The following is a 27,532-nucleotide window of genomic DNA, read 5'->3' as shown; positions in this document are numbered from 1 at the left end:
GCGTATCGGTGAAAGCCAATTTCAACGATGGTTGCGGAAGTTCGTGGAATGTTTGCCTCATCAATGCCGCGGAATTATGAAAGTATCAAGTCGTGCCTGATGAGTGATCCTCCAGAAACTGTCCAACTACCCTGGTTTGAGATTCCTTGATGAAGAGAGCCGCTTTCCAGCAGTGTATCACTGGTGCTCCATTCCATCGCGGACACTGACGTGGGAATGTATCAAATTCGGCTCGAAGACAACAAGTATTGCCTAGAAGAGTCAACCTACCCTGGGTAACAGAGACTACGATGGAAGATAGCTTGGATATGTAGGTATCTGCAAAGCACTCGTATTTATCTATAAAGACATCTAGAGACTCCTCCTTTCCTCGAACACCAGCATCGATCATCCTCCAACAACTTAACAATACTCAACTCTCAAAATTCTTAGCCATACTCAAATTTGGAATAACTTCTCACCACTCCACTCAACTCTCATCATATCAATTTCGCACACCAATAAAATGGCAAGCAACACCATCGCCAGTAAACTGTTGGAGCAGAACAAGTAAGATCTTACCAAAATCAGTAGTCTTTTACTAACAGCTCTCTGTTCCAGAGACGCCGCAAAGACTTATCAGCCAATGCCCCTGTTCTCGGAATTGTCATCTCTCGGTCTCGAAGTACCTCACACCCTAATCAGTTGAGTTAACCCATGGCCATATCTCTGTTGCCTAGCTAACATAGTGATAATTCAGTAACTTGCGCTGATCCTCGTATATCTCCGGAGAAGTTTCTGGACTTGGGACCTGGTAAGTCTTTTTGCTATCTGCAGGGAAAGCTCCCCATCTAGAAAATTGAGACACTGACAGTACTACGACAACAGTTGGACCAGTCATCATCCGCAATGTCTGTGGTCATGTTGCCCCAGCTCTGAATGATATTGTTTCTCTTGATAGTCTTGTCAATTTCACGGATGTTATCATTGTTCATCACACAGGTAAATTATAATTTGCCGTTTTGTGGTTCCGAGTATTGAACTGACGTCTCCCCCAAGATTGCGGTTCCCTCATGATGAAGAATGAGAATGTCCGCAATTACATCAAGAAGGAACTCCCAGAAGCCAAGGATGTCGATAGCATGAAATTTGGTGGAACCATTGAGTAAGTCACAACCTTATTTCACTCGATCGTAACATCTACTGATCGAAATCAGGATCCACCAGAGCGTTAAGGATGATTTGGCTATTCTTAGAGCTTCACCTCTTATCAAGAAAGATCTTCGGGAGCATTCTTATGGCTTCATTTTGGACATCAAGACCGGAGAATTTATCACAGTTGACGCTTAAGCTATGAGTAGAAGTTGTGGTACAAGGAGCATACTTGTGCAGCAGGGGAGGAGGAGGATGTAATAGTCTGCTCCAGTCGTTACGAGAATATAAAGCTACTTGCAGTTCGTGTTTTTACAGCGCCTTGGCTCTCGCTTACATGTTTATCGCTTTATGTTCAAAATATAATCCTACCTCGAATCCAACAGATCCATCTATACCCTTTCTTACATCCACCTTTCCCTGTACACGAGTATGCCGCGCAACCATCCTAGCTCAATATGAGTTGTAACCCTTGCGTTTATCTTTCCTTCCCTACCCCTTCTGAACCTCCCCTTACTCCCACCTGCTCTCATTGATAAAGCGATAATACTTCGGTGCACACCTGACTCTCCACCTCTTCCCATAAACTATCATCGGCACCGCAGCAACCATCGACGCAAAAACCGCCAAGCCGAAGAACGTAAATGTCCATCCATACCCGGCCGCGTTGATGAAGGGCTGCACCGAATACGAGAAGGCGAAGTTGATCAAAGAGCTACACATCGCCAGAATGACCACCATTTCCCCGGACACCCCAGGGAAAGATTCCATGGCGTACGCAGTAGCGATAGAGCAAGCGCTCACTTGATGCGCGATCATGCAGCCCACGCCAAAGGCGATGGTCATCCAGTGGGCGCCAGTCTGGGCACCCCAGCCGTAGAGGAAATATCCTAGAAGAGCGTACACCATTGAGAAACCAAGGGTCCAGAGACGCATCTCTGGTTCCTTGATGCCGTTGTTACGTCTTGCTAAGCGGATGACGATTTGGTCGGAGAGTGTACCGGTTGCCCAACCTACGATGTTGCCAACGAGGGCGGCGAGGAAGACGAGTCCTGTTGCGGTGGTGGACCAGTTGTATGGGGGTTCGGTAAGGATCTCGGAGATCGTGTTGAAGGAGACGATTCCTGCGGTGCAGCCGAATGCGAAGATGAATCCTGCCTATGTTTGAGTTAGCGAGAGTTTTCTCGAAAAGGTGATTAGAGACTTACAATGATGACATTAGGGAAAGACAGCAAGAAGAACGGACGTCTGAAGTACTGCCAGTACGTCGTTCTATCTTCTGGATAGTATGTCCACAGCTTGAGACGCTCGACAAAGTTCTTCTTGGGGAAGTCGTATGAGACTTCTGCATTCGCTGTGACTGTTGTTTGAATCGGCTTTCCGTCGGAGTCGACGCCTGAGCATGATGCATGTCGCTCCGAGGGATCGCTTTGCCCAAACAGAAATCGAGGAAAGAGCGTTTCCTCAAAGCTGATAAATAGAAGCAAGAGGACAACTCCATCGATGATTGCAACAATATACTGACTCCAGCGCCAGCCAGGTGTATCAGCGATTGAACCTCCTGTGATCAATCCAAGACTGTTTATCATAAGTTACTGTATCACAAGTGATGTAATCAAGACTCACATCGACCCAAGCTGTTGTCCAAAAAGATACACACTCAACATTCGACCCCTCTCATGCGCAAAGAACATATCAAAGACACTTAGTTGAATGACAGCCTGATAAGCACTCGTGCCTAGACCATTCAAAATCATGGCAGCGAACCATTGGCCTGTCCCATGGAACTCGCCTAGCCAGACGCCAGCGCAGAGACAGAAAATTGTTGTGATAAGGAATACGGGGCGACGACCGATTTTCATGGCTGCTGGGATCCAGAAGATGTTGACGAAGCCCTGGGTTGAGGTCAGTTTTAGGGCTGAGTGGGTTTGGACATGGGGACTTACGAGTAAGAGATAGTTCAAAGCACTTCCTCCATTCATATTCGTGAGGCTAACGCCGGTGTCCTCACTGACTGTTGTCCACGCTGCACCCAGAGTGTTTTCCCCGTACGAGAAAGCACAAGCATAAAAGGCCACGAGAAAGAGTTGGTAGTACTTCTTCCATCTTGACCATCTCTACACATTGTCAATCTTCTGTCATCGTATCAGGCGTGAAATGTTCTTACCAGTGGATCTCCACCACATTCGGTAGGCTGTGGGATCAGAACAATGTCTGAAGAACCAGTAGTCCCAGCATGTTCAACTTCTGCTTTGTGGTTCACTGCGAGACGGTATCAGAACAGGTGCTATCAGGATCGAAAGGGTCAACATACCATCAACGAGATATTCCGTTCCGGGAACACTTTCAATAACGTCGGCCATCTCTGCAACTAAATCTCGAATTTTACAAATGCTTGTCTCGCATCATCTCACGGGAGACTCATGGCAATATATATCCCCATCCCACCATCTGCTCGAGATAAGTATCCGTTGTCAATTGTATCTTATCAATTTCCAGACCTTGACCAAAGTGCGGAGCAAGATTCCGGGTGGCGCTTTTCTATAACATGGAAGGTCAACCCAGGACCGGAGATAAGCTTTAAGCTATCCATCATTCTGTAAGATGGAAGGTCAACCCGGACCTTCAGATAAGTTTTAATCTACTCGATGTACTAGTACCAAAATCGTTCAGTCTCACCCCAAAGATGGGATAGTTTCTCCTTTTCCTACTCGCCAAAGGTGGGGGAGGACTTGGCGAGCACCTGACACCGCGCTGTACCAATGCTTATTCTTCTTGTACTTATAGATCGTTCTGGACTTGGATATTCATACATCGTGTTTATATTTGTTCTGCTTTCCTCGAAAATTAAAAAAAAACCCCCCCAAGTCCTCGTTCCACCTCCACACCAACCATGCCCACCACCACCCCCTCACACGACTTCCCAATTCTCATAATCGGCGCCGGAACCTGGGGCTGCTCGACAGCTCTACATCTCGCCAGACGCGGCTATAAGAACATAACAGTCCTCGACCCCTACCCAGTCCCCTCCCCCATCTCCGCCGGAAACGACATAAACAAAATCGTCGAACAAGGTCATATCCTCCTTTCCCCTCCTTCCCTCCTTCTCCCAACCAACTAACCCCCTCCTCCACACAGGCTCCCTATCCACCTCCCCCGACTCAATCTCCTCAACGCTCCTCCACCACGCCACCCACGGCTGGACCACCGACCCGCTCTTCACACCCTACTACCACGACACGGGCTACATAATCTGCGCGCACACGCTCGACGGCCTGGCCCAACTAACGAAACGGGAATCTCTCGACAACGACCCTGATTTCGAATGGCTTTCTTCGCCTGCCGAGTTTAGGGCTACGATGCCGGAGGGGGTGCTTACTGGTGAGTTTCCGGGGTGGAAGGGGGGGTTTAAGAGGAGGGGTGCGGGGTGGGTGTTTGCGAGGGGGGCGTTGGTTGCTGCGTACAAGGAGAGCGAGAGGCTTGGTGTGAGGTTTGTTACTGGGGAGAACGGGGACGTGGTCAAACTGTTGATAGAGGATGGAGATTGTGTGGGAGCCGTGACGAAAGATGGGGCTGAGTGGAGGGCTGAGACTGTTATTCTGGCGGCTGGTGCTAGTGCCCCGCAGTTGCTGGATATGAAAGACCAGTTGCGACCTACAGCGTGGACGCTGGCGCATATCAAGATGTCGGCTGAGGAGTGCGAGTTGTACAAGAACTTGCCTGTTCTGTTTAATATTGAGAGTGGGTTCTTTATGGAGCCCGATGAGGAGAAGCAGGAGTTGAAGATCTGTGACGAGCATCCTGGGTATTGTAACTGGGTTATCTCGGAGGACGGGAAAAGAGAAAGTGTTCCGTTCGCCAAACATCAGATCCCAAAAGAGGCAGAGGACAGAGTAAGAGGGTTCTTGAAGGATACGATGCCGCAGCTTGCAGGAAGACCGTTCTCGTTTGCGAGGATATGTTGGTGTGCAGATACGCCTGATCGGGAGTTCTTGATTGATAGGCATCCGGAACTTCGTTCGCTAGTTTTGGCAGTTGGAGGCTCAGGGCATGGGTTTATGCATATCACTTCAGTGGGAGCTTTTATTGCTGACACAGTCGAGGGCAAGTTAGATCCAAAGCTGAAGAAGGCTTTCAGGTGGAGGCCAGAGACTGCTGTTGAGAGAAACTGGGAGGATGTACAAGGCAGGAGAGGAGGGCCAAATACGATGACGAATTTTGGCGAGGTGAACATGTGGACTGAGATTGCCGAACAAGGCAGCACGACTTCAAAGTTGTGAGTTGAAAACAATCTGGATTTATGAAAACACTAAATCTATCTGCTCGGCTTTGTGACTGAGTAAAGTGATAATCCGAACGTCCCCTGGTAATCTTTCAACTGCGATGAAACCATAAGTACATTTGGTATTGATGCTGACAAGAGAGAAAGATGACTGGCGGAGAATCCCCAACGTGCAAAGAGGATAAGTCCACAGCGCAATCTGTAATGACCATGTGGTGTGCCACCAAAGCGTAAGCCAATTAGAGTCGACTCCTCAAAGCTCATCGTGTCCCATGTTAGAATGAAGGTTGACCAGTACTTGAAACTCAGACTCGCCACCTAAAGAGGTTAATCATTTTGTGATTGTATGAACTGGCATAGTACCCACTTTCGAAATCCTTCCTTGCAGCATGGCCCCAGGACCAGACGCAGGGAGCTCCTTGACGGCATCCAGGTCGAGAATGTCCAATCATTGTGCCTGTGAGTGTCAACGTATATCATGGTCGAAACATATGTTTTTATGTACCATTAGCTCCAAAGTGAGGAACGACCTCCAAGAAAACCGGCTCGAATTCTCCGGGCATACCAAAGAATGCAGCTAATAGAGAAGATCAGCACTCGTTCAAGATGAAGGTCGACTGCATAACGTACTTCCATTCGGCGGCAGAAGGGTCAGTCTGGGTTGTTCTTTCACACATTGATATTGAAGTCTCGCGTGAAAGCGTTTCGTCACCTTGCCAGGCTTAGTGGACTGGAGTGCAAGCCTGAGGTGGTATCGAGACGTCTCCAGCTCATTTATCTCTGACCAAGAAACTAGTGACATCTGTAGGTCTGACAGAGGGAAATAATGTGGCAGGTCGCGTATAGTGTCCTTGTATGCCTCCATATATTTCCCTGAAAGATGTGGAAACATATGACCCCGGTTTAGTGTGAAACGCGTTGTGTCGTCCTCCTCGCCTTGTCGCCAACGGACGATGAAATCAGGATATGTCACATCAATTCCTTTTCCTTTGGTCTCTTCGATTGGTGCTTGCAAGTCTGGCTCGCGCTTCACTAAGTGACGTGTCGACGTCGGAGTCCAATCGAAGAGATCAAGAGTGTACTCTTTACCATTACGAACCCCTGTAAGGGTAAGAGGACATTTGATATTGAGACTCTCGACCACCGGATTCTCCCCCATAAAAACCCCTCCCTCACAACGAAACTCTCCAGCTTTCATCTCCGGCAATCCACAAGCTTTGTGATATCTCATATGTTCCTGGACATCCAACGGATTAACCCGCACAGTCGACCTCGTCACAAGACATTCTCCAACAGCAGGCTTAACCGACATGCCGGCAATGAAGAGGAAAGCCGCGACCACCATGCCGAGGAAGAAGGGTGGAAGTTGCCATTGGTCTCGGGGTTGAGCAGCTGGTGTAGGGGCTCGCGGGCGGCGAGGAGTCGAGGGTGGCATTTTGGATGTCTGATGGGTGGTGGGACGATTGGGAGGGGAGAGTTGTGGTGTTCGGGTCGAAGATGGATTGTTTTTTAAGGGAGGAAAGGAGTAAGTGCTTAAAGTCCCACATGGTCTGATGAATTGAGAAGATGCAAGAGCGAATGTGGTGTTGGGAAGGGGGTGGTGGTGAAAAAGTGCTCTTTCCTCAGCAAGTTGAGAAGTCAATCATCACCCCAAGCTATCATCTCCAAATCAACTCCAAAAGAAGAAATAACAGTGGGATTTTATGCAGCAGGGTAACAGGAACATCCAAACTACCCAAGTGAAACAGACCAAGAAGAACATGAATATCGGTCGAAGGCCAGATGCGATGCGATGCGATTTTAGCATTGATTATCGAAGTCAAAACTCTAAAATACCTCTTTTGCCCCAATTTTATCAACTCAACGAATAAACGGTGGTGGGCCTCCGGGCTTAAAGTATAATCTACACGCGGCCAGAATTAGCGGTGAAATACGCTCTCAAGGTAGACAAATGCCTCGTCATCTAATTAGTGACGCGCATGAATGGATTATAGAGGATCAAATATCTGCGCGTCGAAAATAGGTAGTCAACAACTGACGGATCAGTGTAGGAATGAGCGTTGTCGCCGAGGGGTTGGGCAGCTGAGACATCAATCGTAAGCACCCAGCTCACAAGAGAACATTATAAACCAGACCAACGTGCAAACTCTTTGTTTCATCCTCGCTTTGGACATTATCACCTCAGTAAAATAACCAGACAATAAACAAGAAATACTTACATTCTTAAACTCTCAGATATATAAGGACACTTTGGAAGCTCGCAAGAATGAGCCACCAAGTAACAGTTTTATCTAGGCATCGAAACCCCAGAAAGAACAGAAATAAAGGAAATAAATATCAACTTGGTTTAGCTGAGCGGTGGAGCGGATTAACAAGAGAAGGCTTCTTGAACGCTATCTTCGAAAACAATTCGACGTCGACAGCAACCCGAGTACCATCTCAGGAATGGCGCCTCGAAGAGTCGCCGAGTCCATCATTCCCTGTGGGGTGTTTATTCGCGAAAATGCCGGGCCTCGATGCTTTGAGTGAAGGAGTTTATAAGAAGAAGGTGAAGCATGTGACTATGAGAAACGTCGACGACTTGACACTTGTGTCCTAAGATGTGACATAAGAGGGAAATAAAGCGCAAACTGAAAGTCCCAAGTACACACCAGACAACAACATTCTTCCAATGCAACAATCAAGACACAAGAAAGCGAACACAGCACCAGCACAATAACACCAAAAACCAACCGACTTGAAAAATCCACGCAATGCATTGATTAATTACCCCCTTCCCCTCCTTTGCACCCATCATCAAAATCTCAAAGAATTACACAAAAAACCAGAAGCGAACCCCCATATCCAACCAACCAGCCATCTAATGCTTATGCAACTTCGCCTTAATCTTATCCTTCAAGCTAACCTTCTCCTTCCCGGGACTATCAGCCCTCTCCGCACTCTCCGTATCCTTCTTCACGCTCTCCTCACCATGATGCGCATGTTTCTCCTCCGCAACTTTCCCTACATTCATTCAGCATTAGCACTTCCCCTCATCCCACATCAAAAGATAAAAAATCAAAACTCACCCTCGACCTTCCCCTCACCCTCCTCCTTCTTCGTCTCCGACCCATCATGATTCTCAAACTCCTTCAAATCGCCCTTCTCAATCGGCGGCCCTACACGCCCATCATTCTTCCCATCCCCGATATGCGGCCCGTCACTCGTCTTAAAGGTATCGAACTTCGGCGCATGGTCGCCTTCCTTGGACGTCTCGGTGATGCCGTCGGCTTTGAGACCGGCTTGTTGGGTTGCTTCGTCGTCTTCTTTGTCGTCGTTCTTGTCGGCGGGAGTGGTGTCGGCGGGAGTAGATTTCTGGATCGCTTCTTGGTTGGCGGCTGATTGGGCGGCGGGGGCGGGGTCGGAGCGGTTGCTGGGTGGTGCGGTCGTGGAGGAGTCGTCGGTGGAGGAGGTGGTTGGTTTCTCGATGGAGGTGGAGGGGGTGTTGTCTGTCATTTTGGAGGTGGTGGTGTTTGATGGTGTGGTTGTGGGTGCTGTTGAGGGGGTATCTGTAGATGAGTTGGTTGTAGTATCTTTCGAAGTTGTCGTATCTGTATTTGCGTTCTCCTTCTGATAGTTCAAGTAGGTAGGAAGTTTCGAGTCGGTAGTCGTCGAAGAAGAAGTATTATTCACTGGCTCTAAAAAAAAACTCATACGTCAGCCCCTCCCTCATTCACTCGTCCTCCTGGCCGAAAGTAGGTACTCTACTGCAGGTCAGCTTCCATCCTTGATTCCTTCCTTCGAGGGGCAAAGCAATCACTCACCACCATCATTCCCCTTATCATACGGCTCCCCCGCTTCCACATTCCCGGTCTTACCGGAAACCGGTTCGGTGCCTGCAGCAGTGGCAGTCTCACCCGTCTGAGCCGATTCACCCCAGATGGCACGCGAGGCTGCCGATGCGATGTTGTTTACGGTCTCCATTTCGTACTATTTTATCTTCGATTTTCCTTCGTCGTCGTTGAGAGTGTATTGGGTATCAGAGTTCCTAGTATTGTACTTCCAAGCAAATAACCAAGGGAATCAAGCAATATAAAGCCGCTCCTCGTCCCGCTCCTGCCTGGCTGGCTTGGCGGGGTATCCCCAAATCAAGGATGAGACCCCAACGTCATTTCCACGTGTTAGCGTGGGGTCACGAAATCGAGTTCTTCCACCAGATGTTTTCTTCCGTTTCCGATTCAAGGAAAGGGAGTTTGTGTTAGCTGATCTTTGCATAGTGTTGGTAATTAGATGGTAACCAAGAACCGGGTTGTCACTTCTCACTGGTATGGCAGATCCGCTTGCGTGATTAGCTGCTATTCATCTTGAAGCTTGTTTCCAAAATGGGGATTATTGAAATGCTATTGCTTGTCCTCTCTTTCCTTAAGCTGAAGTAAAGTCTGTATTGAAGCGTGTTCTTCCCCTCATGTCTCACTCAAGATCCTACCCCGCATCACATAAATCTTATGAATTATCTCCTGAGCACTCTCGACTAAACACATATAAATCCAGAAGAAACATCAGACAGGGTGGTTATCACTCAATAAACAACATGCAACTGAAATAAAACTAAACAAAGCTTGCTATTGCTTGCGTATTCAAGGTTCAAGCATGTACTCATGCGCCATGCACCCAAATGACGTTCTCCCGACGTCATCCCCGCATCGGTGTGGCACAGTCAGGTTGTGGCGGGGCACATACAGGGGCTTCAGCCACATCGATCTCAGGAACAGGAAAATTTGGAATGGATGAAAAGAACAGGTTAACGATGATTGGGTTGCGGAAATTGTGGTGCTACGATCAGAGAAAGATTCAAAGCTCACTGGAGGACATTGGATGAGACTGAGATCTTGGTTCGTGATTTCCGTTGCTGGCCACACTCGTGGTAATCTGGGACATTTGTAGCTGGCTGATCATTGAAGATTTGCCAGGTCTGGGAAATATGTAAGACGTTCACGCATTTGAAATGATTGCTACTAGGAAAGCAAGCCTTTGTTCTGTGACCCATCAAGCGCCCCACGATGCCCAAGTCCTTGCCAAGCCTAGCAGCTACGCCCAACTCCAGAAATCACTGCCATGCAAAGCTACGTCCATCCTCCCGTTCCGCAACTCCATCCTTCCCATATCAAGACTTGCTTGATCCAGCAACTGTCGCTGTTGGCTCAGTGGTATTTCCATTGCCTTCAATTGAAGACTTAACGGCTCCATTACCCTCTTTCGTAGAACCGTTTTTCGCATCCTTTGCGGCATCTGGATTGAGTGGTTTGCTAGCATCATATCCTACACTCTTGACAATTCCAAGTCCTTTCGTGCGACCTTCTCTGAAGAGGAGTCTATCTCCAGGAGCGAGGTATTCTGGCCGTTGAACGAAGCGGAATGCGACTGTTGCACGGTCACCAGTTCGGATGTAGGATCTGTCGATATCGATGATTGCGCAGGTTTGAGAGACTGGTCCGACGTGGAGCATGGCTTGGTATTTGGTTTTGATGGTTGTTGCATGAGACAGAATCAAGACTAGATAATGATCAGTGAGCAAGCTAGAAATCCCTGATTATGGCTTACCTTCTGCGACAAACTCTCTGTATACCTTTGGTGCATTCTGCTCTAGCTTGGGCAAAACTACCATACCTTTACGAACATCTTTTCGTCTGACACGCTTCAGAGCGAAAGATGCAGACTGGCCTGCTGATGCAGCCGGTACCTGTATCCGCTTTCGCTCGATAGATCGAATGTTTGTCGTAGTGAATTGTCCCAATGAGTCTGGGCCAATCAGAACAGTATCGCCAGCATGGATGACACCGCTCTTGATGATACCAGACACGACAGTTCCGACGAATGGCACCGAGAAGGTATCATTAACGTGGAACTCGAAAGGTGCCTGGGCATCATAGTGGCCATGGTGCGGCAAGATATTCAAGAATGAACGAACCAAGTCGAGTGACTCTCCAGTGACGTTCGAAACCTGGAAGATTGGGCATATCCGCTGAGAAACGAATTGAGTTGCAGTGTTGATGCACTCCTCCTTGTTCTTGATGAAAATTGGGATTTTCCGGGCACCTGGAGATTTCAAGATTCGAGTGATTTGCTGGATAGTCTGCTCCAAGATCTGTGGAGGACAAATGTCGATTTTGGTGATGACAACCATGACTGGGACATTGAGAGCCAATGCAATACCCAAATGCTCTTTGCTCATACCAATCAGACCATTGTTGGCAGCCACCATCAACAGACAGTAGTTCGGGCTGGAGGACAGGAGGCCGAAGACCGTGGTTCGCAGATATCGTTCGTGTCCAGCCAAATCGGTGAAGGTAATGACTTTGGCAGAGCGTTTGCCAATTTCCTCCCAAGACAGCTTTCGTCCTGGGACATCTGCAGCAACGACCTTGCCCATAATATCAAATCCCATGATCTCCATACCGACTGAACTGGTCCGACCACTCTCAATCTCGTGCTTATGTCTGAAGAGGTTGACACGAGCTTTGCCTCTTCCATCGTCGAGCCCACCCTTGACCAAGACTCCCAGCATAGTAGATTTACCAGCGTCTACATTTCCCACCACCGCAATTCTAGTCTCGATGACTTCCTCCACGGTAGCTGGGTGCTGTCGGATCAATATCTTGCCACTGCACTCCTTGTCTTTCTCCGTCGCTGCACTTTCTGCCTCTTCCTCCCCCCCGACATGCTTCGTCAACAGCACTTGGCAATCTGCCCTGACATTCTTTGCCGCTTCTCGTAGCCTCTTCATGGACATGTCCCACTCATCTTTGGTTAATGCCATCGAATCACCATTATTCTCGAATCCAATCTCAAATACTGTCTCGCCATGGCCTTCCTCTATCCGCGTCTCCAGCAGGGTGACCAGTTTCACTAGCATGTCATCGTCGTTAGAGAGAAGCAGCTCTTTTAGTCGGACTGAAGAAGAGGTGTCTGCGAGGTCGAGAGAGTTTAGGATATCAAGTTCGGCATGGTCTTCTAATGCGGGGTTTGCGGTGCCTGCAGCAGATGGATACCGCAGTGCTTGCTGCTTCTCGACGTAGTCTGCGAATTCACTTAATGCCTACGATGGTCAGCAAATGGTTACAAGAGTATAGAGATATACTTCATACAGATTCGCCTTTCCGCCGCTCGTGTGGGAGCTGTTTGCCTTTCGTTGCCATGATGTTTACTCGATGCGACAAATGTTGTATCGAGTTGAAGTTGTGGCTGTTGTTCTTTAGTGTATTCGTAAGATCATTTGGAGGTTGTTCTGTGTGAAGTTCAAAGGGGTTCAGTCTTATAATTTCATTGAGTCGTGGTTAATTGATGAGATGGAGAAGGTGAGTTGAGGTGTTTATAAAGGAAGAAGTCTGACTCTTTCGGCGGGGAAGCTTTATCGGACGATAAGAGAATCGTGATTCATCGACCTTGACTCGAGTCACTTGGAGGTGAACAGAACAACACAACCTCAGAAGTTGGGCAGAAGTTAGGCTGACTTCGTATTGAATAGCTTTGATTGAGAGTGATGAATCTGCCTTGCCAATTCGGCCAGAGGCTTCATTCTTCTGGTATCTTATGCATGGAAGTAGGCAAAAGTTGCAGCTTTGGAATCAGACAATTGCCCCTCCCCCGCTACCTCAATGTCCTAGATATGCGTCTCCTGCCCAGATCTTCGCCTACTACAGACAGCCTTGTGTAGTCATCGCTTTTGATTCGTTCTTAATCGGCATCTTTGGTTTCAAGATCCTCCTTGGGGAGAGATTAAGACAACACTATCTCCTACTTGCAAGTCAGCAACTCTGAACTCTCTGATAATAAAGGAATGTAATGCATGGGGAGCATACCTCTGACGAATAGCATCTCTGATTTCTTGTGGATAGTCTATTAGAGCTTAGTAGGAGTCTCCAACATGCAATGAAGGTTCCGATGTGCCTACCCGTATGACCTCCTCTTCGTCCTCGTCCTCTTCTACCACGTAGATTGTCTCCTCCACATCACCCAATACCAGATTGCAGTGTCCATCGTATGCCTGCCAGACTGTTAGCGACAATTAGACAAGCAATCAACAGAAGAACTTACGTGTAACCTGCCCTTCAATTCTCGGTCTCCTCTCAACTTCACGAACACGATCTCGTCAAGGCACAGGCGTACCAAGTCCATGGGCTCTGCCGGCGCAGACGTTCCATCATCGACATCAGCCATCGTTTCGTAATGTACGGTGTTGGTTGTGGAGAGGCGCGTCGAGATCCTAAATCTGATGCTGTTGACTTTGGGTTTCGCGACTGAAGTTTTCAACGGAGAACGCCGAGCTGCCAAATTGACTTCCCAAAAATTCCCCAGAATCCCCAGAAACGCATTGAGCTCTCAACTCCACTGCTCCGCGCTTCTGTACCAACATGATAACTCGACAATAGCAAATGTTTCCGCTGTTCCTCCGATTCGAGGCGGTTGAGTCCCGGATTCTGTCAAATTCTTGTCCTCGAGGAACTTCTGGTCGCGTGCATTCCCTTCGACTCCGAAGATGCTTCCGAAGCACACCACGAGCTGCAGTCGGCGCTCCTGACCAGACATCATTGACACATCGCGATGTCTACAATGGATCTGCGGATGACGTTCAGACCTGGCAGAATTGGGGTACGGCAATTGAGGGAAATTCCAATAAGGAAATCGTGGAATACAAGCTTGCGTCCTTTTCCCAAAGTCCCTCAGAGTATCTTCGACTTCCACGTCGGGGCCAACCCAGGTACAATCATATTCGAGGGGCAATAGTTCCATTCGATCCCCAGCTTCCAGAAGAAGGTCTTGTCACAAAGGAGGAGACCAAAGTTTACGATGCTCTGCGTACTGGAGATCCACATGCCGTGATGAGGTCCTTGATGAACATTGTTCAGCTAGAAAGCCACGGATATCCTTCCGCCATTCTCGTCTCAGCTCCACCTCCAACATTCTCTGAGATTCTGCGTTGTATTGATCCGAAGCATTTCCTCGATCCTTACGCAGCGGTCTTTGGTGAAATCAGTTCGGTCTCGACACATTTGCTGGGAGGTCAAAATATCTTGGGAAACGAAGATTACTACGAATTCTGTTCGGCATTTCTTACCCAAGCAGGTCATGTCATGAATGCTCGCCGACAGCGATGGCCACTATCTATATCGGACTACAAGTATCTCTTGAAATGTGCAAAGGCGGTCGGCCACGCTAAGGCAGCCGAGAGTATATGGGAAACTATGATCAGTCCGCCCAAAGAACATGAGGGAGCAGCTGTGGTTCCGGACGCTGAAGCTTTCAATCACTTTTTGGCAGTCAAGTGCTGGCAAGATAAAATAAACCCGAAGCACAGATACAGACTTCGAGTGATTGAAGAGAACTTCACTCCTCGATCCTGGCTCATTCCTCCTCACACTCTGAGTTCCCATCGCATCGGAGTAGTTTCAGGTATCAAATCACAAGCCTCTCGCTTGTTCCGACAAATGGTTGACCTAGGAGTTACTGGCAACGAGGAGACCTTTTGTCTTATGATCATTGCACTTGGTCGAGAAAGGGACTTGAATGGCATTGCATCAATACTCAGTCGAGTCTGGAACATTGATGTGGATGCCGTTATGACAAAGGAGGATTCTGAGATTTCACCACCCACACCATACGGCCCACGATCTCCGTTCTTCCCTTCAACTCATTTACTCTACTCTATTGCTCATGCTTATGGCAGCAACAACGACATCTCGACCGCTTTACGTCTCCTAGACCATGTTTCGCGGCATTATTCAATCCCCATTCCGCTGAATGTATGGAATGAGCTCTTGCAATGGACATTCGTAGTATCCGCAAAGAAGCGACTTGTCCGAAAGAAAGCTGGTCTTGAGAAACCAACTGGAAGAGAAATTGGTCAATTGCCCCCTGAAGCAGTGTCCAATCTTTGGCAAACGATGACATTAGAGCCTTACAATGTGAAGCCTATAATCCAGATGTACAATCGGCTCATGTCGAATCTCATGTACCGGCAGCGATTTGGCGAGATGCAACGGCGCATGGAAGAAGCTCGGAAAGTGCTGAAAGACGAAGTCCGCATTTTGGGGAGGAAAGAGGCTGCATACATTTCTGTGCTTGGACGGGGAAAGGAATCTTTGATCGAAGCAAGAGCACGGGAATTGATATATGCCCGATTCCGAGTCTGGCGTAACAGACAATACGTGAAAAGATGGGTACGAATATTGCTTGCAGGTGGGAATAGATCCCTGTGGCACAATGACCACTGGTCGGCACAAAATGTTCCAAATATCTTACATGATTGGGCTCTGTTCTTGCCGAAGAGAGTCAAGTACAGGACTCCAACTGGCATTGTTTCGACCTGGACTGGAACTGAGAAATTGAAGAAGTGGAGAGCGGGAATGTTAGCGAGGCGAGCTAGACGGGAAGCAAAGCTAATTGCCAGATGGAATGAGACTGAGGACTTTGATGATGATCCTACTTACGGGCTAGAACACGCATCACCGGAAGATTCAACAAGTGGCGCAAAATAGCACGGAGCAAGGCAAGACGCAGATTGATACAGTTCCTAGCGCAGCTGATTTGGCATATAGATGATAGACAAAGGTTAGATGTACGTTCGCTTGTACAATACATGAACAGAGTATACCGTCTTTGAGAATTTCGAGATTTTGAATCACTTGCACATATCTTGCTTTGCATTTCCCTTCGGTTGTCGTTGCTTGCTGCATTTGTTGTTGCCGAGCGGCCCTCTACATTTCCCACCTCCATCACCTTTGCCATCCATTTGAAACTCATGCAATGGCCCTTTCTTTCTTCATAACATAGAGTCAGCATCGGAATTCGGGCAGAAGATTCTAAAGATTGGGTATTCCTCTCCTAAAACTGCGACCTGCTTAATTGCCTTTGTTGAATTCGTTTGTGGTCTTGCGGGTTTTGAGTCACATATCTGATCAATATGCTGAGACATGCATGCTTTACAACAAACTTCATTCTAACATGCACTGAGGCTTTTGATATCGCAGGAAGTCCTTCACGGCCGGGAAGAAGCGCTATAGCATAGGGAAGTTAGATGAAAGCAATCGTTTGACTTCACTTCAGACCTTCCATGGAGCATATAACAGAGCTTTCCCCTCCGTTCTAGAATCCTTAAATCATGTATCACATTGGCATGACTCACTTGCCTCACAAGGCATTCCCATACATTATCTGCTCTCGCCACTCCCCACAACGTCCAAAGATGGATTCCATCGGCGCGGCACCCATTAGCCCCCCTTCCACTACTCACAATTCTCCAGACGACTCCAAGAAGAAGGAGAGTGCTCCTTGCAGCCCTGTCGAAGGCAAGTCCGTCGGGGAGCCCATGACCCCGTCTCCTAAGCCCAGAGCTACCACGATCGAATCGGTCGATGAAAGCCCAACGACCTCGATCAAGGTCAAGAAGCGCAGTCCTCACGCCGACCCAGATGATACCGACCCCCACGACCGCCGCATCTTCACGACCAAGTCGTATACCGGCGTGAAGGAACTCTTCCAAACATCTCCAAGCAACAAGTCTGATGCTTCGCCCAAGGCCAAGTCTCCGACTGCAGAGAGTGGCCCCAAGTCTGATGCCGCCCCCAAAATCAAGTCCCCGACTACCGTCAAGTACCCCAAATCCGTCACCGCCGAAACCAAGCGTGAAGCCAAGATCCTCTCTCCCCCCACGATCCCCAACGCCCACAAGGACACAGACATCACCTTCAAGATCCACGACTCCTGCTTCGACACCAGCTACGACAAGACCAACTTCAAATCCACGCTTCCTGTTCCCCTTGATAGCACCTTCACGATCCCGACCAGCGAAACCCGCTCCTCGCTCATGCTCTCCACGCTCGACCTTCTCGCTCGCTACGATAACCATTTCCACCGCACCGAGTACTCGAACTCGCTCCTGCGCCAGGCTCGAGAGGATGCGGAGCGCAAGATCGAGGAGCTGGATTGGAAGGTTAGGTGTTTTGCCGAGGAGGAGATGATTCATCGGAAAGATATGGGGATCTTGGGTATGAAGTTTCGGGATGCGCAGGGTAGGTTGGTGAAGAAAGATAAAGAGATCAAGGAGTTGGTGGAGGTGGCTAAGAAGCGTCGTTCTGAGGGCGTTGACAAGTTGGAGGCAGAGTTGGAGAGGGCCAAGAGTGAGATTCTGGTGTTGCAGAAGGAGAATTTGGATTTGGTGGACTTGAAGGAGAGGTTGGATGATAAGTTTGAGGATATTAGTATGAGTGGTGCTTTCTTCCAGGGCCTCAGCAAGGATCAGATCTCCAAGTTGAATTGCAGGATTGAGGAATTGGAGGAAAAGATTAAGGATGAGAAGGAGCTGCTGAGCCGTGTCGAGGACGATAATTCGAACCTACAGGATAAGCTTGAGGGCTTGGAGGCCGACTTATCCGCCCTTCAAAAGGAGCATCGCGAGTGTTCGAGAATCTTGGAGGAGGTTCACGACTACCGAGAAGACAACGCCAGGTACATTGCCCAACTCGAGAAATTCAACAATAGCGAGGATGATGCGACGTTGAAAATCCAGATCGATTCGCAAGAGGATGAAATCAACAAGTACCTTCAGCAGATCAACGACGCTGATACAAAGGTAGAGGGATTGCAAGCCGACATCGAATCTCGAGATGAGGAAATCGGAAAATGCAACGAGCAGATCGACGAAGCTCGTGATGAGCTTGCGAGATGCCTCGATGAGCTCACCAAATCCCAAAAGGAGCTGAACAAATGCCAAGAAGAAGTCGAAGAGTCTCGCGAAGAGATCACGCGTCTTACTGATAAAGTCACAAAGGGCTATGAACAGGTCGAGAAAGTCCGCGACTTGGAAGCCGATTTGACTTCCCAAGTCGAATACCACCACCAAGAACTCGCCAAGATCAACAAACAGCTCACCCAAGCCCGTGAGAAGGAGGACGGTTTGAACTCCAAGATCGCATCTCAACAGAAGGAGCTCAAGCTCATGAGCGACTTAGTTGGCCCAAGCAAGAGTGAGGCGTTATTGAAGGACCGTATTCGAGTTCTCGAGGCTGCGAATGCCAAGCTGAGTAGCGACAATGAGGAGTTGGAGATTGAGAATGAGGCTTTCACGAGAAAGGCTCAAGAGTTGTCCATGATCAGTCCCCGTTCAGTTTTGAGGGAGCACGATCACAATAACACGCACAGAATCCCGATTTCTTTCTAACTCGGGATGCTCTGCATACATGTGGCGACGTTGCTTTGCAGTCGGCTATGGATTAGATTGGTTTTGTTGGTGCTCTCTGTTCAGAGATGAAATGTGGAAGGTGTGTAGTGTCCTATGAGATAGACTTCGGTTTTTGTTCTTGCATCTAGAATGAATTTGTTTGACTTTAAAATCTGTGTCTACTGCACCTGTAGAATCGTATTTTCTCTGACTCTGTGGTCGTCGAGCCCTGAGCATACCTACTGATTGATCATGTCAGATAATCCAACATCCATCGAGACTTCGAGGACCTGCTCCATTGACGCTCGAGACTTGCCACCTATAACTTCTTATCTCATCAGAATCCTTCCGACTCTGCTTAAGCAGTGGCCAACTAATGATTCTTGGAACCCTGCGTAAATCGTCAAACGTCTCCACCAACAAGTGAGTCCCTGAAGCGAGCCGAACCCCTATATTTTCGGTAGATCTTCGGGCTGTACTCGCTTACGCTAGCTCAGGTCATGCTCAATTATAGGAGGATTTTTCAGGACATGGCACAAGAGGCATTTGATGTTTCATTGTTGTAGTGACGCTCCTTTAGATTCGTCGCATTGAGACATTGCTAAACACACTCTCTTAACACCTCGCAACGAAGGGTGAGAGTCGAGATCTTTGTTGTTGACTTCTCCCTCTTCCAGCACTTTTCCTGCGACGACCTGCCTCAGCAACTCTGTATGAGATCATTGTCAAGAATTAGTCATAATTATATACCCTTCAGGTGAGTCTAGCAAGTTTCAAGGCTCTTCAGCACATATGGAGTGATGCTTTCACGTGACTGCGGCTGAGGACGGTGGCGCAATATTAGCGCCGACATGTTGTGGCATCATACAGCTTTCCTTCCTTCGTTGTAACCTTCAACAACCAGATACGATATATACCAGATTACCCACACACAGCATTAAATCATACAGTTTTAGCTCGACTGGAAAGAGATGTTCCATCCATTCAAGAGGCTCCCGCTCGAGTTGCGCATTGAGATATGGCTCTATGCAATGCCCGAGCCTCGTCTCGTCAAGCTCCTAGAACACGTTGCGGAAGAATACAATGAGGACGAGTACAATCACGATTTATTCAGCAAGCTCTACTGCAGTCCTGCCGAAGTCCATGATTTTGACCTACAATATCTGGATTGCCATGACGAGGAATATGATGACGACGAGTGGGATCCAGTGAGGATCTGCTATGCTCGGTCATCTCTACCCTCTATGTACAAAATCGACCCAAGCTTGCAACACTTTAAGCAAGCTTGGAAGTTTCCACCTGACAGACCGGAAGGCAAATTGCAGACTCAGTTGGAACGCTTCAACTTTACTTCAAGCTATCCCCGACCAGAAATGCCGTTGCATCTCCTCAAAGATTGCTCAGACATGGTCGAGGTCTTTGACGCGACTCGCCGTGGTTATCTATGGAGTAGTAGTCCTATACCTGCCCTACTCCATACTTGCAAAGAGTCTCGCAACGCAATGCAGCGTGCCGGGTATGAGCTGACATTCCGGCATCGCACCTCTGGTCCAAGGATCTGGTTCAACTTCAACCACGATACGCTCTATCTTAGAAGGGCACCAATTCGTGATTTCCGAGGAGAGGGCCTGTCTAGGACACTTGATCAGGGTCCATGGAACCTTGGTCAACTATCACCCAATGATCTGGCACGAGTGGAAAGGGTCGCTTTGGAAAATATGTTGACAGGAAATGTTACGAGTCCACGGGAAGACTTCGAATCGCATGCTATTCGATTGTTTGGTAACTTGAAGGAAGTCCTGCTAGTGAGGAATCATAGACCTGCTAAGCTTGAGTTGGAGTACGGCAGTAATGAGTATGATGTGGACTATATACCTGATTATGATGAGGGTGAAGATGAGTGGGGTCACATTGAGACTGAGACTGACTTGTGGCGACCCATGGATTATACCACTGCTGACATATTCTCGACGCGTTGGATTGAGCGAGATAGGTACATCTTCTCAGATCTGCGCTTTAGTCATCTTCGTAATGGTGGTAACGAGGAGTCTTACTGGACCACGACAGCGGGCAAGCTTGAGAAGTTTTTGAAAAGTCAACAAGAGTGGGCTGTCAAGTGTGATATCCCTCGATGGAACATACCACGCGTCCGTATTGTACAGGTTGTTACGAGGTCACAGGCGGAGGAGATCATATGTCATCGTCAAGAATACGCAAAGCGTGGCCAGCATCGAGAACAGATGACGCCTCCGGTATTAGCTGAGGATGAGGCTTCTCGGGCCGAAGTACAATCCAGCCAGTACTTGTAGCTGGTCAAGTCTTTCATCTGAATCTATAGGCATCAAAAAGGCCACCGCTACTATGTATGAGCAAAACATCATATCTCCCTAAGAATCACGTGGCCGAGACTGGCGACATTTTGCACGATGTTTGGATTGGATTCTTATTCTTCCCCAATTGTGGCCATCGAGCTAGGATTGGTCTCTCTCGAATGCAGTCAGCCACATTTCCGACATCATGAAGACACCGTGGCACTCCGACATCAATGGCTAAAAGGGATTCACGACATTGAAATCAAAATTTCGAAGAAGCTTTTAGTTTCGTCAGTGCAGTTCTTTTGCCGACATAGATGAATAGCTTACCTCGACGAAAATCTTGTTCAGCTCCATCATCGCAATGTTCTTTCCTAGACACTGATACTTTCCATAGCTGAAAATGAGTTCCAGAGTACTTTCCATATCTTTGAGCTTGTCAGCAGTTTCTTCAATCCACCTCTCTGGCCGAAAGACATCGGCATCGAGCCCCCAAGTCTTCTTGTCTTGGAAGATTCCATACGCCCCGTACCCAATCTTTGTTCCTCCAGGGACAAACTGGCCATTGATCACATCACCTTCTGGAGGGACGGCTTTTGACATCAGTCCAACAAGAGGTGGGAATATTCTGAGTCCTTCTTTGATGATCGCTTGAAGATATGGCATTTTCTTCGCTTCCGCTTCCTGGATAGGTGACGATATGGGAGTGCTTGCGATCTCAACTCGCAACTTCGCTAGTACTCGTGGATTCATCAGGATATAGAGCAGAATTGCTCGAACTCCACTTGCTGTGGTATCAGATCCAGCCATACTTTCTCAATCAGTTTGCTGCTTTTCGTTGGAAAAAGGACGTACATTTGAAGCAAAGTTTCAGACTCGGCATCTTCTTGGTTGAGTCCGTGGGCAATGAAAGAACCTAGCATATCTTGTTGAACCTTTTTATTCTTCCCAAATCTTTCAGCAACCACTTTCTTCGTGATACTGGGGACGTGTTAATAAGCACTTGTATGACACTCGGAGCCAACCAAATTACCCGATGATCTTGCCCATACCCAGAGGGTCCTTGTCAGACGGCAATGCTGCCTTCAAAATGGAGAGTTGCAGGACCCAATTGAGTACCGGAAAGATTGTCACCATCAGTGCAGCAGGCAGGACCTTTTCAGCCTCTTTGATGTAATCGTACAAGTCCCTGTCAGCAGCCAAAAAGCCGAATGGTTCTCGATACGCCACGTCGGAGATAACATCCAGAGTGAAGTATTGCGCCTTTCTTCCGAAATCTAAGGGCTTGCTTTCCGAGTCTGTAGACAAGTATTTGGCCCTGATTAATTTGATTAAATTTTGTATGTTTCGGTCTATTGTTCCTTCGAGATCTTCGTTTTCTTTTCCCGAATACTGTGTAAATGGTCAACATGATGCCTTCACACATTCCATTTCTGAACTTACTCCAGCCGCCATCATAGATCTCAATTTGGTATGACGATCGTCGTCCATAATTGACTCAATATTATCACGAGTCGGATCGAAGCGCATTCCAATATACCTAGAGACGTAAATATCGTATTTCTCGGGCAGTTGAAGGAGTAGTGAAATACCAATCCGAACGACGATAGTGTGATCGTACCGCCAGCATTCGCCGCATCACTGCGGGATCACTCGTTACCAGATCATTGGGACCAATCCTAGCGAGTGAACCTTCGATCATCAGTCTTTCATTACGGCTCACACATCAAGACTTCACGCACCATATTTCTGATTAACTTCCATGAAGTCCAAATGGAACCTTCCTCCAGAGATACTGCGTACAAGCCATAATCGCGAAATACTCGCAAGCCAAGGCCCTTTGAAATGTCGCAATCGGTACCAGCTCCTGCATGTCTGCACGACAAAAGTGCCAGCTAAAGCCACCAGGATGGTGACTATCCAACACCCAACGCTCTGGTCAAGGAGACTTGCTAGAAGATCCATTATGGATGATCCCAGAAGTTTGTACTACGTGAGGAATGCCTTGAGTGTGGTGTGGAATTCGCGGCTAGTGCAAGAGGAGAGACTTCCTATTGTCATCACGGCTCCGAATGCGAATTGGGATAACGGCTTCTGGTAGAGAGACTTCATTGGGAGTGCTGCAAACGAGATAAGTGTGCGGTAGGGATGCATGATTATGCAGTAGTGGTACGAGCTTGGCAAGTCACTATCTTTACAGCTTTGTTATTGGTGAAATGGGAAGGATTGATGTGGGGTCGCGGAGTTGGCTGCCTCACATGGGGTGAAAGCCGAACCAGTGGGGCTTCAGATCCTAGTCGCGGGGATGCAAGAAGGCAATTCCGCTGCCATGCAAGGTCAATTGCTTTGTGCAGCAGGAAGGCAACTCGGCAGCCGGAAAGATCAAAACCTGATATATCCGGTTTTTCTCGTCGTTGGGTGACCCTTTGATGATTTTCTCTGCTTGAACGGCTCCTGAAACATCATTTTCAAGTCTCTCAACGCACAGCCTTCGGATTGAACATAACTGTAGCAAACTTGTCCATGATGGCGGAGCCAGTAACTGTGGAGGTGCACATGCCATCACTGCCGAGACTTTACCAAATACATATTGACAGCTTGACTTACAGGATGTGGACGATTTGAACGAAAACGACTCTGCTTTTGGGGATGTACGTTTCCGCAAGGTAAATTCCTGCTCGAACTAACCTATTTCTTGCGCTAGGATGTACAAAGCGCAACTACGTCTATTGGCTCCAGTATTTTGAAGTATCGGCAGGAAAATGGAAGAACGTATCATGCCTACAAAGACGGAAGTAGGACATCCTCTCACAGTAATAAGTACTTGGTTAATATCAGTTAAGAATATGTACTGCCAAACGACGAGGTCAGTGGTCACCTTTGGTGAAAGGGCCTTAGCTTATAATCATGCAGGGAGAAAATGATCGACTAGGTTCGTCAAAGCGATCTGGTAAAGTGAATTACACTTACATTGAGCAGATTTGCAACATCATATGTACTGCTTGATGCTGGACGGCAAATTGACGACAGCGCCAATTCCCAAAGATCAACAGCTTCATCGAGTTTTGGATCTCGGAACTGGAACTGGCATCTGGGCAATTGATTTTGGTATGCATCACCTTTGGGTAATCTCACGCTGGCACTGATCCGGAATAGCCGATGAACACCCTGAATCTCAAGTAGTTCTGCCTCCTTGACTTGAAATGCAACATCTTAACTTAAGCTTACCAGGTTCTGGGAATTGACCTCAGTCCAATTCAGCCTAGATTGTATTGGCTACCTATGATTTCATGATATAAATGCTTGTTAGAAGATAGTATACCACCTAATTGCATGTTCGAAGTTGACGATCTTGAAGAAGACTGGACATACAAACACAAATTCGATCTCATCTTCATGCGAATGATGACAGGTTCCGTATCAGACTGGCCACGATGCTTCAAACAATGTTACGAGTGGGTTATTCTTCTGTCTCAAATGTCCCGTTGACTCACAAGATTAGCAATCTTAATCCAGGAGGATGGATGGAGATCCATGATATGAAGTTCCCAATCGAGGACAACGACGACTCGTTTCCTACAGACTGCGCTGTGAAGCAATGGACGGATTTCGTGATCGAAGCTGCGCAGAACCTTGGCCGTCCGCTTGATTCCGCGAAGAATTATAAGCAGCAATTGATTGATGCCGGGTTCGAGAATGTGGTTCAAGTCATGTACAAGTGGCCTCAGAACCACTGGCCAAAGGACAAGAAGTTGAAGGAACTGGGTAAGTTCTTTTCTTGTCGGCATCGACGACAAAACTTACGCTTTCGTAGGGAGGTGGATGTACGAGAACTTTAGCTCAGGTCTTTCTGGGCTTAGCATGGCGCTGTATACGCGAGGGTTGGGATGGACAGCGGAACAAACCGAAGCCTTTTTGGTGGAAGTTAGGAAGAGCATGAAAGACCCTAAAGTGCATAGATATTATCCAATGTGAGTTTTTGCTTCTCGAGCTTCGGATGGAGACAGCTAACTGTCAAACATCAGATATGTGATGTATGGGCAGAAACCCAAATTTGTAGATACATGAACAGACGACATGACCAGATCTCATCATGCCGATTCAAACCTAGTCGAAATGGTGATATTTTATAGACACGTGATCAGTATCTCAACACTTACTAGGTACCTACCTAGCGGCAATTGCCTGGGCAAGGATTCAAAGTGGTCCACACCTGTCTAGACAGATCAGAGGTAAATCAATGATGACGGCCAAGCAAGTCCAAGTGTATTTCTCGTGATTACTCTGGCCATTGATGACAGAAACACTCACGTTCGCCGTTTCGAAGTTTGTATCCCCACGTGCGAATGCCACCCTCAAGTGTATCATAGTCCATCCCCAAAAGCCGCATCCTGTCTTCCTCCTCAATCGCATGACATGCCAACTTTCCTCGCTCTCCTTCTTCCAACGACAATAGCCACCGACCAACATTCGCGGAATGCTCCGCATCCCAGGAGTTTTCGCGTCTCGGATGCTCATCCAACACCTTCAGGACCCTTCTCCTGATGGCACCATCTCTGCATTTCCATAACACATAGTACAGATAAATCAATGTCTCGCCATCAAATGTAAAATAGAACCGTTTCGGTTTCGAAGACATGTAACACTCGGTAAGAGACACGATTTCCTCAAACTCGGGAATGTGAGCGTCCCATTCCGTTTCGTGTCTATAAAGGGAACCTTTAACAGATATGTACGTTGATATAGCTTGTAGCTTTAACAAGGTTGCTCGGGTAAAGTCTTTATGCTGGCCTTGGGATGAGCTTTGGAGACTTTGCCACAACGAATCAAACCTGGTCAACCACTTTTCTAGCTGTGCGAAACACTCTGCCGCTTCCTTCAACCAATTTGACGGGATCCGTCTGTTCGTGCCTGTCCAAGGATTCGAGCCGTACCTTAGATCTACCCAAGCCCATCTACCCTGGAAGTCCTCCATGTGGTCCCATGGGCGCCGTACCGTTGGCCTGTCGAGCCCCTGGACAATGTTTAGAAAATGCCAACATCGATTCGTTATGATGTTGCTATACGCAATAGCCTCTTCCATAGTTTCAAATCTAAGTGCCATCTCCTCAATCAAGCTATCCGCTTCATCTTTGAACATGCGATGGCCATCTTGAGGGTAGTAATCAACAAAGAGCATAGCTGAGAGGTCTAGCCGAGAGAACACGGCAACGAGCTCATCTTCGACAGCACAAGACCTTGACATCTCATCCTTTGCCGGAACTCGATGCAATGAGCGATTGCCTAATGGGGAGATCCCAAATTTCCGTCGCAATTTGGTACCACTTAGACAATTTGAGAGAGCCAAATCTTTACGTCCATAGACGTTTTCGAAGCAAACTGTCAGAAGGCATGCAATCAAAGCAGTTCGAACATCCATACTCGACGTCGAAATTGCACCTCGCATGCTGACGAGAGACTTTTGGTATTCCTGGACAGCAAAGTCGTGCTCGGCTTTGAATAGCCGGTGAGCGTCACATGGTCGCATGTGAGGCGCTTTGTGGATTATCTTATACAATGCACCAACGGCTATGACAGAATGGCGAATAAATTGATCTGCCTCTGCCGCCTGCAGAATTAATTGTTGCCAGAGAGTCGACGGATTGAATCCTGAAAGCTCATGCGCAACATCCTTGGAGAAGAATTGATAGAAGCGATATTCTTTGTCATTCTCGAAGAGTCCGCGAGGGGGCCTGGGTACCAAAAATTGCTGGAATTGTTCCACTCCGAGATTTCCAGAGTAGTCTTTTCCAAGTCCAGCAGTCGCAGCGCTTTTGGGCAGAAGTGGCTTGGACTCGGGAAGAAGTTGTCCTTGGTTATATGGTGTGAATGTTTGGGGATATTCGCAATCTTCGGTTGAAATGCCAAACTTGACACACTTCAGACACCTTGGTCTTTCTTCTCCACATTTGACTCTCCGTTTCCTAAATTAGGTCAGAGTTGCAGGTTCGAAATCAATAGCACTACGATTATTGCTCACCGACAAGTCATGCAGCCCGTCCTCGATTTTGGCAAGCTTCTCCTAGTTGCTCTAGTCTTTTGCGGCTTTTTTGTTGTGGGCATCGTCAAAGATTACGAACCGAGTGTGAATTGAAGAAAATACGAGTATGATCTTCCGATGCTGGGGTTTTGGGGCTCTTATGACGTTGGCTTACATCAGATTTTGCTTGTGCCTGGTATCTCGTAAATTTAGCCAATCAAATTTGTGTGTGCCTCAGCTGAAGCGATTCTTTCCCATTAGAGAAAAACCTGGTGGGGTTTGCTTGGCAGTTCATAAAATTACGAACTGGTGATAAAATAATCAACATAATCCAAAGATTGGCATGCATCAAGGGTTGCACAGCGGGGCGGGCACTGATGGCAGACTCCGCTGTGTTGCCAAGAACATTGCATTGGAGAATGAATCTCAGGAAGGAATGCGGGATGATAATATGTCTCGTTACCCAGAGCGGGAGATCTAACATTCCCCAAATCCGCAATGTCTGAGATGTTCAAATATGCAAATGTCAACATCTCCTCACTTTGCCTTTCTTGTTTCCTCTTTGATGCTGAGCGTTGAAACATGTGAGCTTA

General features: G+C 47.8%; 13 protein-coding genes across 13 annotated transcripts; 6 read left to right on the top strand and 7 right to left on the bottom strand.

Moving 5' to 3' along the window:
• Nucleotides 1-274: 274 nt before the first annotated feature.
• Nucleotides 275-1,487, top strand: LY89DRAFT_270862 (carbonic anhydrase). Its single transcript, XM_018206363.1, has 7 exons — nt 275-310; nt 348-549; nt 601-683; nt 740-793; nt 868-981; nt 1,039-1,144; nt 1,197-1,487. Exons 2-7 carry the CDS (start codon nt 506-508, stop codon nt 1,327-1,329), a joined length of 534 nt encoding a protein of 177 aa, XP_018064492.1. The 5' UTR covers nt 275-310; nt 348-505; the 3' UTR covers nt 1,330-1,487.
• LY89DRAFT_627539 (MFS general substrate transporter) lies at nt 1,381-3,777 on the bottom strand. Its single transcript, XM_018211145.1, has 6 exons — nt 3,446-3,777; nt 3,299-3,393; nt 3,078-3,248; nt 2,758-3,026; nt 2,340-2,709; nt 1,381-2,289 (listed from the first exon to the last, which is right to left on the bottom strand). Exons 1-6 carry the CDS (start codon nt 3,492-3,494, stop codon nt 1,645-1,647), a joined length of 1,599 nt encoding a protein of 532 aa, XP_018064491.1. The 5' UTR covers nt 3,495-3,777; the 3' UTR covers nt 1,381-1,644.
• Nucleotides 3,778-3,867: 90 nt separating this feature from the next.
• On the top strand, nt 3,868-5,459 carry LY89DRAFT_656773 (fructosyl amine:oxygen oxidoreductase-like protein). Its single transcript, XM_018212402.1, has 2 exons — nt 3,868-4,205; nt 4,270-5,459. Exons 1-2 carry the CDS (start codon nt 4,025-4,027, stop codon nt 5,409-5,411), a joined length of 1,323 nt encoding a protein of 440 aa, XP_018064490.1. The 5' UTR covers nt 3,868-4,024; the 3' UTR covers nt 5,412-5,459.
• LY89DRAFT_760959 (uncharacterized protein) lies at nt 5,429-6,848 on the bottom strand (the record flags this gene model as incomplete). Its single annotated transcript, XM_018221531.1, has 4 exons — nt 5,429-5,731; nt 5,781-5,870; nt 5,919-5,990; nt 6,044-6,848. The coding sequence occupies 4 exons, from the start codon at nt 6,846-6,848 to the stop codon at nt 5,667-5,669; spliced, it is 1,032 nt and encodes a 343-aa protein (XP_018064489.1). The 3' UTR covers nt 5,429-5,666.
• Nucleotides 6,849-8,160: 1,312 nt separating this feature from the next.
• LY89DRAFT_723916 (uncharacterized protein) lies at nt 8,161-9,376 on the bottom strand (the record flags this gene model as incomplete). The annotated part of the gene is made up of 3 exons (XM_018218855.1): nt 8,161-8,416; nt 8,482-9,090; nt 9,217-9,376. 3 exons carry the CDS (start codon nt 9,374-9,376, stop codon nt 8,274-8,276), a joined length of 912 nt encoding a protein of 303 aa, XP_018064488.1. The 3' UTR covers nt 8,161-8,273.
• Nucleotides 9,377-10,688: 1,312 nt separating this feature from the next.
• Nucleotides 10,689-12,588, bottom strand: LY89DRAFT_540877 (P-loop containing nucleoside triphosphate hydrolase protein; the record flags this gene model as incomplete). The annotated part of the gene is made up of 3 exons (XM_018208171.1): nt 10,689-10,945; nt 10,994-12,488; nt 12,538-12,588. Coding segments are annotated over 3 exons (1,803 nt in total), but the record flags the coding sequence as incomplete, so codon positions are not given.
• A 557-nt stretch (nt 12,589-13,145) lies between these two features.
• Nucleotides 13,146-13,609, bottom strand: LY89DRAFT_740524 (Sm-like ribonucleoprotein; the record flags this gene model as incomplete). The annotated part of the gene is made up of 4 exons (XM_018220600.1): nt 13,146-13,186; nt 13,252-13,288; nt 13,344-13,436; nt 13,487-13,609. The coding sequence occupies 4 exons, from the start codon at nt 13,607-13,609 to the stop codon at nt 13,146-13,148; spliced, it is 294 nt and encodes a 97-aa protein (XP_018064486.1).
• A 623-nt stretch (nt 13,610-14,232) lies between these two features.
• LY89DRAFT_536422 (uncharacterized protein) lies at nt 14,233-15,840 on the top strand (the record flags this gene model as incomplete). Its single annotated transcript, XM_018208104.1, has 1 exon — nt 14,233-15,840. A coding segment is annotated over one exon (1,608 nt), but the record flags the coding sequence as incomplete, so codon positions are not given.
• Nucleotides 15,841-16,634: 794 nt separating this feature from the next.
• LY89DRAFT_787762 (uncharacterized protein) lies at nt 16,635-18,718 on the top strand (the record flags this gene model as incomplete). The annotated part of the gene is made up of 1 exon (XM_018223103.1): nt 16,635-18,718. The coding sequence occupies one exon, from the start codon at nt 16,635-16,637 to the stop codon at nt 18,606-18,608; it is 1,974 nt and encodes a 657-aa protein (XP_018064484.1). The 3' UTR covers nt 18,609-18,718.
• A 775-nt stretch (nt 18,719-19,493) lies between these two features.
• LY89DRAFT_689956 (uncharacterized protein) lies at nt 19,494-21,388 on the top strand. The gene has a single exon (XM_018216001.1). The coding sequence runs from the start codon at nt 19,580-19,582 to the stop codon at nt 20,915-20,917; it is 1,338 nt and encodes a 445-aa protein (XP_018064483.1). The 5' UTR covers nt 19,494-19,579; the 3' UTR covers nt 20,918-21,388.
• LY89DRAFT_270563 (cytochrome P450) lies at nt 21,065-22,976 on the bottom strand. The gene is made up of 6 exons (XM_018206362.1): nt 22,663-22,976; nt 22,513-22,612; nt 22,364-22,460; nt 21,954-22,312; nt 21,776-21,901; nt 21,065-21,731 (listed from the first exon to the last, which is right to left on the bottom strand). The coding sequence occupies exons 1-6, from the start codon at nt 22,883-22,885 to the stop codon at nt 21,212-21,214; spliced, it is 1,425 nt and encodes a 474-aa protein (XP_018064482.1). The 5' UTR covers nt 22,886-22,976; the 3' UTR covers nt 21,065-21,211.
• Nucleotides 22,977-23,446: 470 nt separating this feature from the next.
• LY89DRAFT_701077 (S-adenosyl-L-methionine-dependent methyltransferase) lies at nt 23,447-24,895 on the top strand (the record flags this gene model as incomplete). Its single annotated transcript, XM_018217167.1, has 11 exons — nt 23,447-23,470; nt 23,518-23,571; nt 23,625-23,715; nt 23,764-23,786; nt 23,834-23,852; nt 23,900-24,028; nt 24,077-24,099; nt 24,152-24,189; nt 24,238-24,375; nt 24,423-24,685; nt 24,735-24,895. The coding sequence occupies 11 exons, from the start codon at nt 23,447-23,449 to the stop codon at nt 24,893-24,895; spliced, it is 963 nt and encodes a 320-aa protein (XP_018064481.1).
• LY89DRAFT_627524 (uncharacterized protein) lies at nt 24,894-27,055 on the bottom strand. The gene is made up of 2 exons (XM_018211144.1): nt 26,940-27,055; nt 24,894-26,883 (listed from the first exon to the last, which is right to left on the bottom strand). Exons 1-2 carry the CDS (start codon nt 27,020-27,022, stop codon nt 25,200-25,202), a joined length of 1,767 nt encoding a protein of 588 aa, XP_018064480.1. The 5' UTR covers nt 27,023-27,055; the 3' UTR covers nt 24,894-25,199.
• Nucleotides 27,056-27,532: the final 477 nt, after the last annotated feature.

This window comes from Mollisia scopiformis (assembly GCF_001500285.1).
Source record: "Mollisia scopiformis unplaced genomic scaffold LY89scaffold_27, whole genome shotgun sequence".
In the NCBI taxonomy this organism is placed as follows: domain Eukaryota; kingdom Fungi; phylum Ascomycota; class Leotiomycetes; order Helotiales; family Mollisiaceae; genus Mollisia; species Mollisia scopiformis.
The sequence above is the reverse complement of the archived record's forward strand: the minus strand, read 5'-3'. Positions and strand labels throughout refer to the sequence as shown.